We start from the raw sequence: 12,061 nt of genomic DNA, 5'->3' as shown, positions 1-12,061 counted from the left end.
AGGAAGCAGGAGCTGATGCAGAGGCCATGGAGGGATGTTCCTTACTGGCTGGCTTCCCCTGGCTTGCTCAGCCTGCTCTCTTATAGAACCCAAGACTATCAGCCCAGAGATGGTCCCACCCACAAGGGGCCTTTCCCCCTTGATCACTCATTGAGAAAATGCCTTACAGTTGGCATGCCTCATGGAGGCATTTCCTCAACTGAAGCTCCTTTCTCTGTGATAACTCCAGCTGTGTCAAGTTGAAACAAAACTAACCAGTACACGTACACATAGAACATACACGTTAGCATTCAACATATAGAAAGAACCTCAAAAATCAATAGGAAACAAAATATGACCTAATTTAAAAACACACAGTGGGCCTAATTAGACACATCTTCAAAACCATAAATGACCAAATAGTGCACAGAAAAACGTTCCACATCACTCATTAAAGAGAACTACAAAACCAAACCTCAGTGAGATATCACTATACCTTAGTCATTATACCTTAATCAGAATAGCTAGTGTTAAAGAAGCACTGGGGAGGGTGTGGAGACAGAGGAACCACAATATGCTGTTGATAAAAATATAAATTCCGTCATTTAGGAAAAGAGTGTGAGACTTCCTTTAAAAAAAAAAAAAAGGAACTACAGCATGATCCAATTAGTCCAGCAGATAGTATATAGTCAGAGGGGAAAAAATCGTATGTTAAAGAGATACCCACATGCCCAAGTTCTCTGCAGCAGTTATTCACAATAACCACAGAACAGAAATTCAGAACTGGATAGCAGACGGGGGAGGGTGGGGAAAGGCAGTATACATAACTGATGGCATACTATTCCCTCATAGAATGATGAATGTCATTTATGACATTGATGGCAATGAGGCATATACTAAGATAAGACAGGCAGAGCCAAGGCCTGTATTTCCTTTGTGTGGGGATCTAAAGGGCTAGTTTCCAAGAGCGAGTGGTGGTTATGGGAAGCCAGGCAGAGTGGGGGCAGGGAGAGAGGTGAGAGAAGCAGTGAACTAGGTCACACTGAGAAAAGAGCAGGAAGTTCTGGTGTGCTATTACCCAGCACAGTGACTACAGCAGTGGAATGCTTCAAAAGGCATCAAAGGAGATTGTTACACTACACACACACGCACACACACACACACACACACACACACACACACACACACAATCCGTCTAATACAATGGTCACAAAGATGGTCTGAGTTAACTAAAGGCGGTCATAAAACCAACCCTGAAGTCAGGAATCTGGGAGTAGGGATAAGCTGGGGTTGACAGAAAGGGAGATAAGAGTATGTGTATGTGAGTAATCAGAATTCTCTCTCCTCTCTCTCTCTCTCTGTGTGTGTGTGTGTGTGTATGTGTGTGTGTGTGTGTGCGCATGTGCACCCATCAAATAACATTAAAACTTCAAAAGATTCTTGCCCACATGACCAAGCTGAAAAGTTATATAAAACAATTTGCAGAAGGAACTCATAGAAATGTTCCTCCTCTTAACTGGAAACAAAGCAGCCTCTTGTTGGGTGAGAAGCACATCCACAGCAAGGATATCACCAGCAGTTAGAGGGAATAAGCAAAACTGGGCATGGCCGCACTTGGCTGATGGAGTCAGGAGGCTCAGAAGTTCAAGGCTGTCCTCAGCATGGGCCATGTGAAGTGAGAGTCCATTCCACCCCCAGCCAACCAAAGAAAAAAACAGAAAACAAACAAACAAAAACCCCAAACCAGCATCAACTACTAACACACAAAGCATAAAGGAGTCTCAGAAACATGGTGTGGGGCAAAGGAAGTCAGATGGAATGAATGAGCACCCAGTGCTCTCACCTAGTTCAAATCCTGGCAAAGACAAATCTATGCTAGTGTAACTTGAGGCAGATCAGTGTGTAGTTTCCTGCCCCACAGCTTAGGAGGGCTAGTTGGGAAGGGGCACAAGGAAAACTTTCAGAGGGATAAAAATATTCTGCATCATCATTGTAGCAGGATAGCATTTCCAGAGCTCACAGAGTATACATTTATAATGCACTATGTATATTTTTTTGTAAGTAGGGTTTCAGGATAAAGTTGACAAAAAAGAAAAACAAAAGAACAATTTAAAGTGTCACTTCTTAGAACATGGAAAATTTACAAAAGAATATTCCTCTCATCCAAGAAAAAAACAACAACAACAAAAAAAAAAACCTAGAGAATCACAATAATCCTTTTTAACTCATGACAGCAAAGATTACCAAGCAATGAATCCCAGAGAGTGATGAAGCTCTCTAAGGGGAGCTAGAAAACACAAATTGTGTATTAGAAGTAAAGCAGACAGGGACAGTTACATCACAGTAAATACTTACAGGCCCAGTGTGAATGGCAGCTATCCTGAGTGCACACTGCTGTGCCAGGGAACTGCTCACTAGAAAGACAATGTTCTCTGTGTACCCAAACAGTATGAATTACCAGCTTCTGATGGCTCAACATCATCAATATATTCCAGTGCTTCATACTGCTCAGGAAAAAGCAAGTACTGTGGGGTCATCAATAGAGCACAGGAAAATAACACCCGGAGGCTGCAGATACTTCACAAATTCATACATGGGGCTAGATGGGTAGGCATGGGACAGGCCTTTAATTCCAGCACTTGGGAGGCAAAATGAGACAGATCTATACAAGAGCTCCAAGCAAGCAAGGGGTACATAGTAAGACCCTGCCCCACCCTAACTGCCCAGTCCCCACCCCACAAAAAGAAAATAAATGTGTAGCAAGGCCAGAGGTCACAGTGATTCTTAAAAACAAATGTTTTATGAAATCTTAAGTTACAATTATGTAAGATAATAAACATCTAACAACACATACAAAAAAAAAAAAAAGAGTAACACCACAATGAAAGAAAATCTTAAAAATAATGGGGATCAATGTTCCTGAGTTGGAAATTTTTGTCCTGAGACTATTATTCCCCGACGTAATTGCCACTGAAATCCCAGCATGCTCTTGGGAGAAATTGGTCAGCTGCCTATAAAATGTGAGAGCAAAGAATTTCAAAGAATCAGAGTATTTCTGAAAAAGTACACAGGACTTAACCTTTGTAAACTTGGAGCTTATCACCAACAGTAGTGAAAACAGAAGGTGCCATTGGCATACGGACATAAATACAAACGAACAGAGCCAAGCAGGGAACTTCGCAATAGCTCAGTACATCCACGGACGCCTGGTCTCAGGAGACTGAAAATGAGATTCAGTGCTCAGCAAACTGAAAAAAACATTTCTAGTCAAATACTTAGTACTATTTCTGTAATAAATTCATAGAAAATCCAGCCGTTGCTTGGTGTCTGTTTTACACGTGTAAACTCATATTCTAACCATTTGGTACTTCTGTGTTTCACTTCCTTATATAGACCATAGCGGGCATACAACACTGTGTCTGCTAAAATGAGGTGAGTATTTTTGGCCTGGTGCCAATTTTATGTCAACAAAAAATCAAAATTCCTCAAAAAAAAAAAAAAAAAAAAAGGTGCACACTAATGTCCCACGCCTTTAATCCCAACACTCGGGAGGCAGAGGCAGGTGGATCTCTGAGCTTGAGGCCACCCTGGTCTACAGAGCTAGTTCTAGAACAATCAGGGCTACACAGAGAAACCTGTCTCAAAATACAATAAAAGGGAAGAAAGAGAGAGGAGAGAGAGAGAGAGAGAGAGAGAGAGAGAGAAGGAGGAGGAGGAGGAGGAGGGAAAGAGAGAGAGAGAGAGAGAGGAAGGAAGGAAGAAAAGCTTGTTTCTACAAGTCATCCACTGGAGAAAACATAGTATTAGTGGAACTAAATGTTTTCTTCTAAATACCAATAAGTGAACATTAAAAAAAATTAACCAAAAGTTTTCTACAGATATTGAGACTGCTGTCCATTGCCCACTTCCCTCCATAGATCTTATATCCAATGCCCTAGGAAAGAATAAAGATCTGTTTGAGTTGCAGTATGTTTGATAAAGATATCTATTAATTTCCGTACCGATTCAGAAACATCTAAAACTTTTTTGCTGAGTAATGAATCACTAAAAATGTTTACCACGGTACCTTCATATTTAGAGGAAGCCGTTAAATCTTTCAATACAATTAGTTGTTTTTGTAAGCTCCAAGCCTTACCTCTTTAAAGCTACTATATATAACCACAAAAGCTAAAGGAAATTTTCTAGCCAAAGTTACTTGAGTGCAGATAAAACTACCTAAACATGAGCTGAAAACTGGTATGCCAAAGCGAATGGGGAAAGCCCAGCAGGCCTCAACCCTACCCAAAGGCGGCTAAGGCATGCTGAGAGTGGGAGAGGGTCTTCCTCAGGGAGGAGCATGCCAATTGGTTTTCCAAATGGTCAGCCTGGAAAACATACATACAGCTAACAGTGTACAGTCTGAGCAGGCTATATTTAGAAATGGAAACACACACACACACACACATATTCATATAACAACAAAAACCCCTAAGGCCATGAAATAGACCAAGGAGGGGTATATGGGAATAACATGATATTTGGAGGGAAGGGAGAAACAACGTATCCCATTTCAGTGGGATAGCTTTTCCAAGACAGGCTGGCCTGTAGTGAGTTTCCAGCATAGGGAAAATACTGTCACAAAAGAAAAACCATAGAAGGTTGGTGAATATTATCAAATACTCTTACCATAAATTCCACTCAACCCTTTCATTTTAAGTTGCAAAAATAGATAAGTGAACTGTGCACATGGTTAGCCAAAGGCTACATCATACAAACTGCAATGGTTTACACCACTGTAGCTATTTTGTCTCATTGGTTTCCAGTCTCACTCAGCTCTAAACACAGAGGGTTTTCTTTATAAGCAGACAAGCCATTGCTTTTAATAAGAATCTTTTATTGTTTATTATTAAAATGGAAGGTTAGTTGGTACAATGCTATGCATAATCTCTCATCTTTAAAAAAATTAAACAAATAGATAGAGAAGCAGAATGAGCATGTAAAAGACAAAAATAAGCATAATGTCCCTGTTATCCCTAAGGACTGACGCTGTCCGTGCATCTTAGTAACTGTATGGCTTGCTCCTTTACTATGTAGTTGTTACTTTTTACATATAATTAACACTCAAATGTTACATACAGGTTTAAGAATGCTTCATTCAACTCAGCTAGTTAACTCAATTAAATGTCAAATTGTTAAAAAAAAAAAAAAAAGCCCATTCTCCAAAATTGCATTATTTTTCTACAAATTCTTTACAACAGGCTTTTAAGCAAATGACCTAGCCACAAAGGCATGTAGCGCCAACCCTGAGCTATTTGCTGTGTTAATATTAGGATTTATGGGAAGTGTTCTTTGGGAATAAAATGATCACTTACATTAAACGTGGAGGAAAGTGAAAAATTTTAAAAGTCGTGTGCCAGCACTGAACCCTATCATCATTTTTATCTTTAATTATAACTAGACGTTTAAAAGTTGAGTTACTCCCCAACACATTACCTCATATATCAAAAATAAAAATACATTGTTTGCTTCAGGATAACTTTAGGCCAAAGATGAAACTGCTTTAAAAAAAAAAAAAAAGTTTGTTTGTATACACAGCATAAATTTTATATTTATCCATGTAAAAGGAAGATATGAAAATACAAAGCCACAGACTAACTTTAGGTAGCCCCACAGCTACTCCATGGAGACATGACCAGGAGTAAAGGTCATTAATGGTTACACAACATACATCCAAAATTCCCACTGAATATAAGGAGAAACGAGGTGAAGAGTAAGGCATTCTAGAGGAATGTCTACAGGAAGCCGAGACTGCTAGAATCTGTTTTACTTCATAGAAGACTGATTCATCTATACAGACGTAGTTTTAGGATTACATATTAACAGTTCTCAGTTGTTGACCAAAATACCTTTCTTTCTGGCAGCTGTTACTTAAAGCAAAGATTAAATGCTTGAGGAAACAAGAATGCAGCAGAAAACTACAGGAGCCCACATATCCTTTTTCTTAAAATTTAATTTGTCATATATAAGGTTTTTATATACAATCAGTGTGTACTGTAACAGTTTTTATATTAGAGCCAATCAAGGTCGCCTCAAATGTTAGCCTGGCTGCATAGCACATTTGACATTATTGCCCACATGAAAGGGAAAACAAATGCATTTACAAGAACGTTTGGCCGTTTTGGATTTTTAAGTGTTCATACACCTACCCTTTAAACCAAATGCATCTGGGAACTCTCCCAGAGCATCAAGTTTACGTCTCACATGTAGCCCTCGCCACTTCTTCTGTAAAACTACAAACACAATATTGACTTTAAAAAGGAGGGGCAAAACATGTATCTAATAAAAATATTCAATATAAAAAGGACTAAAAGAAATAAGTGGCCCCTTTCCCCATTTTTACATTCTAAACAATGATTCCATCAAGACAAATCATTAAAAAGTGTTATTACACTGATTTTTTTAATAAGAAGGCCTGAGTTGGTAGGGAAAGGAACAGTCAAAAGAAGCCTGAGAAGGGCAGGGCAGGGAAGCTCATTTAATCCATTTACAATAATTTACAGCCATCTCTTCTGTAAAAAGGCATAATAATAATCACAGACAGGAAATTCCCGGCTATATTACAAACTTAAGTACAGGATTTAAATATTCAAGCTTGTGATGGGAGCGGCAAGGTGGTCGCAGTGTACAATGTAAACAAGTAGCTTTGGAAAGTGAACAAAGTCCTTGAGTGATTTTTCTTTATTAAGAAAAGACCTCTCTTTTATTCCTTCCTGAAACATGATCACAGGTCAGAGTAAAGTTCATATACAAACATAATTTAAATGGAGTCAGTCTAAAATCACTGACGTAAAAACAGTTTTATACAGCCTACACGGGAGGGCAGTGCTGAGGTCCCTGGTATAGTAAACATTTCCATTTCTTTAAAAAAAGAAAAAAAGGTACTGCAGTATCGCAGTACAGTGCAGCATAATCCTTAAATATAAAAATATTTTCTCTTCTGTTGGGATAATAGACCTTGCGTCCTGGAGAGAAGTAACAATACTGCTACTGACAGAAGAGCTGTTTGAATCTTTCAAGTCATGTAAGGCAATTACTGTGTTGGTTTATGATCTATGGCTAAAACAAAGTCCGGGAAGACAAACTCATTTGTTATGTCTTCCGACTACTCCAGGTGTGTTCAGGCGTACTTCTGTGTTCAGCTGAATGTTCAAATGGGGACCTGGAGCCATATGGAGACCTCTGATCTAAAGGTGACCTAGGGCCACTGCTGGCAGCTCGGTGGTCCAACTGCCAATCTGAGAGATACCGATAATCCCTGGAGGATTTATGATGTGTGTGCTCGGAGCTTGAGCGATGGTCTGAGTGCATTCGATGGTCCGAGTGAGATCGGTGGTCAGAGTGACACCTGTCCTTTAAGCCTCCTTCCAAACTTGGCCTGTGCTCTCGACTCCTGTGGTCATCCAGTTTTCTGTGTTTCTCTCGGTCACTATAGTACCTAATGAAAGAGAAGTTTAGACTCTTAGTCAAATTAGTAAGTTAAAATTCCCAAATAAAACCATACATACAGAAAAGTATAGATACTTTAAATGTATTTTAATCATGCAGAAGCTCACAGGATTTCATGAAAGTAGCTTAGAACCACTTTTCTATGCAACACAGAGCCACCTCATACAGCCGCTGAAATCACCAGAAATCTCTATACAAATTCTGGTTCACAAGTCGGGAGAGAGGCACGCAAAGCTCCCTGAGAGCATCTGTACTTCACGTTGCAATCTCGTGTATCAGTGCAGCTCAGTGTGAGATGCACAGAAATAACCACAGCTATGCAGTTTCCTCTGCAAACTGAAGCCCCTTACAAACCTCTAGGAACAAAACCTAGAAGGCCAGAATGTAGTCTGAAAACTCATCAAAAGAAACTTCTCAGTAGTTGGCGATGTCAAACATTTTTTCATTCAAGTAGTTATGTATTTCATTCAAGTATGTTTTTCATTCAAGTAGTCAACACACACACATCAAGAAATCCGTCCCATAATACAATCTGGCAGCTGAACAAGAAGTCTCTACATATTTGCCTTTTCAAATAAAATGCTCCGATTAGACAAAGATTCTTGTCACAAATACTTTCTCGTGAAATTACTGGTATATGTAGTTACAGATATAGCTTTTCTGTTTACACCATCTCTAACATAAAGCCTTTCTATAATGAGTGCGTATACAGCGATGGCTGTGAGCACCACTGAACCGCAGAGCCCCATGGGACTTCTCCACTCGGGTGAGCGAGCACACTCAGAGCGGCACCCGCAGGCCCTCCATTTATTTCTGACTTTTACTTCTCAGTTGTCTGAGTTTAATTGTAGCAATGGTTTCAAATTAGCAAGGAAACTCTTTAAACAATAAAGGAATAAAATGTATTTTGACTTAATATAGGTTCTGCCTCCTAAGAATTTCAGTATCCAATGCAGAATTCTCTCTCCATAAAAAGCCTGTACTTCCACCAACAAACTGCACTATTTAAAATGACAAAACTTTAAAAGCTCATTGCATATTCTGATGTCAATTTAATACTTCAAAAACATTTTGGAGAAAAAGTTATAAACATTAACATGAAAAGCACTATCTTTTTTATTGATTGATAAATAAAATAATAAATGCTTGATCTATTCTCATGAAGATGGTATAGGTCTATCCCAGATGCAGGAAATGTACTTAAAAAGAGAAAGGTGACAAGGAGGTCAATGTCAACGCCGCCGCTCTCCCGCTTACCTGCTGTCCTGCCTGTAGTGGTCCCACTCGCGGTGGTCTTTGCCATTGCTAAATGACGAGTAGGGTCTCTTCCGAGAGTCACTCTTTTTATAAGAATCTCCCTGATGGCGCTCCTTGTGATGATCATGGTACTGAGATAAGTGTCTGTCAGAAGAATAGCTGTCCCTGCTACTGTCATCATGATTTGTATTCTCTTTTAACCTTTCCATATCTATTAGATAAATAAGTGAAACTTCATTAATACAAATACTTAAATAACAGTAACTCAAACAAAATCAATTCTCAAACATAAAAGCAGGGTTTAAAGGGTTTTGCAGGTGAGTGTAGGTACCATCCCTCATCAAAGCTTCTTTATAGCAAGTAGAGGCCATCACAGAAAACTCCAACTGGACCCTGAGAAGCTCAGCTCCAAGGACAGATCCATGTCACAGCTCCTGTGTCTGTGACTGAGAGAACACTGCAGAGACGGAGGTGGGAAAGCCAAAGGACTAGGAAGTCTGTCTCTCCTAGAAATTACTGCCACACTAAGACCAGAGCAATGGTGTTATCAATGGACATATTAATATGGAAGGGGAAATTTTACAGGGTCCTAGCCCTCAACAGAGAACTATAGGCAAACTAATGCCTTCTTGACTGAGAACTTTTAGCCTCTCCCAGGGATAAGCCAAACCACATGTAAACAAAGAAACAAGACTCGGGTTCTATTTATGTGCGTGTGCATACGCACACACACACCCCTAAAGTACAGACAGATTAGAGGGAAGAAAATGACCTGATTCTCTTTCAGTTAATAGTAGTTTCTCAACATAAAAGTACTTTGAACAAGAATAACTTTTAAAAAATTAATTTAAGAAACAAAAGAAATGGGGGCTAGGGAGCTATACATCTTACAGAACAAATGTGTTTATTGTACAATCATGAGTTCCTGAGCTCAGATCCCAGCATCCACATAACAAACCTGAGCAAGCTCCAAGGAAGCAAAGAATAGAGAATCTCTAACACTTGCTAGATAGAGTGCAGACTGAAAACCGATGGGCCTCAAGTTCGAAGTAACATGTAGAAAAGGATATGAAGGGCATTCACACCCCTCGCCAGCCTCTGTGCTCTCACACAGGCACATATACCCACATACATACCCTTACTTGCACACAAAAACTAAATCTACAAAAATGAAGCCAACGCACACCATCGGGAAAAAAGAAATGAAAGGAAAAGAAAGAAAAAACTTCTTAAAGGTTTACCTGGATTCCTAATCACATGAGTGGTAGCAACATTGCTATTCTGGTCACTGTTTTGCTAAAATAAAATGTGCAAATATTAGACATGTTTAAGTAATTTAAGTAGCCTAAACTACTCTGATAGAATGGGGGGTGGAGGGGGGCTTAAGAAAATCCTGATGTTGAATTAAGATCTTCAAATACCAAGCATATATTAATATAAAATATACAGGTATCTTTAAACAAAACAATTTCCTCCATGTTTTTAAAAACTGACTTTGAATTAATTTTAGACTTGGCAAAGAAGATGATGAAAACCATGTGCCGGTCTCATATGCTCATCAGCCACCCACCAATGTGAAATCATACCCAATACACTATCAGCTCAATCATGTTCCAATCAGATCTCTCCTATGTCCCTAGAAGCCAGTCTAAAGCCTTCATGTCAGCTAGCCATTATGTCTCTGTGGCAGTCTTTCCTTTGATAACTTTTTTTTGGTTTTTTGAGACAGGGTTTCTTTGTGTAGCCCTGGCTGTCCTGGACCTCACTCTGTAGACCAGGCTGGGCTCGAACTCAGAAATCCACCTGCCTCTGCCTCCCGAGTACTGGGATTAAAGGCGTGCGCCACCACGCCCGGCTCATTTTTATGAGTCTTACTCAGTACTTTTATTGAGAATCCCTCTAATGCAGTTTGTCTGAATTGTTCCCATGGCTATATTCGAACCCTATACTATTGGTGACACCATCAGAGCTGGGACATGTTTCTCTGCACTGTAGCCGACGCCTTCGTGTTCTGGTTTGTTGTGATTACTTAAGGTAATGTCAAACAACTTCTCTTTTCATGTGAATATCATGTTCCTTTCATAATTATTATCCATGAGACCAATATAATATCCTGCTTTCTTGCCCATTGATTTAGGCTTTGGACTATTAGTTTATGGTATTAACTCCAATGGTATTTGGTTTAATTTATTCATTACCTCTATTTTATTAACTAAATTCTCCATTTATTTCTAAATAATAAAGAATATGTATGGTGTTAATGATATAAAGAATAAAAAATTATATACCAATTACCTGAGATTCTTGTCGTTTTTTAATAGCATGCTTATATAATTTATGTAATTTCCTTGCATCAAACTCAGTAAACTTAGATACAAAAATCCACAGGTTTCTAGGAAAAAAAAATGGTAAATTAGTCTGGTAATAAATATTTAGCCTCATCATAGAACTTCTTATAACCCTTTTTTATACACTAAACAGAGTCATATCTCTTTATGAACCAAAATCTATATTAAAGAAATTAATTGTTGGAGCATCTCTTCTTCCAAGCACACCATTTCTCTTTTCCTAGTGACAAAATCTAAAACAACATCTCTACATATTAGTCACTAAGAAATGTCAGCAAGATGCTCCTACTATCTAGGAAACAGGAAAGCAGACATGCCTCTCTGCAAACATAAAAATCTAAATACTAATTACAAGGTTTTCAAAACCAGCAACTAATGTACAATTAAAAGTGACCCTCAAAAATCTTTATTTTATAAGCATTGCCAGACTTTCAAATCTCTTCACTAAAAAAAAAAAAACCCGAAAAATTAATGGGACTGTTTAAAATAGCTAAAGAATAATTTACCACACTGTCTTTACTTTCCTAATTTTACCAAGGGTAACAGTTTAAAACACATGTGGAAGCCACTGAGGGCAAAATCAACTTTAGACCTTGACTGTGAAGATGGAGACTCTGGCCGTGTTCTCACTGAAGTGCACTGTTAAGTCTCTGCTTTACAGGCAGGGGGCCCGTGCCTTTGAGACCATCATAAATTTAAGGAAAACAAAAAACAAAAAACAAAAATCTTAGGAAGGGCCAATTCTATTTACACTAAGGAAAAGCATTAAATTCTAGTAATGATTCCCAGAACCAATGGTTCCTCTTTCTGCAGGTTTACTTACCAAGAGCCTGAAAATATTAAATTGACAATTCCAGAAATAAACAGCCTCTACACTTTTAAACTGCATGTAACACCATTACTGTGCAATGAAATCTTACTTCCAACATAACCCAAAGTCCACCTGGGATGTCGATCAGTCTTCTTGAGTACACCATGCTACTACATACACT

General features: G+C 38.8%; 1 protein-coding gene across 1 annotated transcript in view; it reads right to left on the bottom strand.

The window, feature by feature from the left end:
* Positions 1 to 6,390: 6,390 nt before the first annotated feature.
* The window catches only part of Chd1 (chromodomain helicase DNA binding protein 1), a 67,040-nt gene continuing 61,369 nt past the window's right edge, over positions 6,391 to 12,061 (bottom strand). The window contains exons 33-36 of the mRNA XM_021186043.1: positions 11,017 to 11,113; positions 9,963 to 10,017; positions 8,722 to 8,932; positions 6,391 to 7,453 (exon numbers count right to left, since the gene is read on the bottom strand). Coding sequence (XP_021041702.1) covers positions 7,108 to 7,453; positions 8,722 to 8,932; positions 9,963 to 10,017; positions 11,017 to 11,113 — 709 coding nt within the window. The 3' untranslated portion in view covers positions 6,391 to 7,107. The remainder of the gene's footprint in view (positions 7,454 to 8,721; positions 8,933 to 9,962; positions 10,018 to 11,016; positions 11,114 to 12,061) is intronic.

Source organism: Mus caroli, chromosome 17 (assembly GCF_900094665.2).
Source record: "Mus caroli chromosome 17, CAROLI_EIJ_v1.1, whole genome shotgun sequence".
NCBI classification, from domain to species: Eukaryota; Metazoa; Chordata; class Mammalia; order Rodentia; family Muridae; genus Mus; species Mus caroli.
This window is presented reverse-complemented; position numbering and strand designations above follow the sequence as displayed.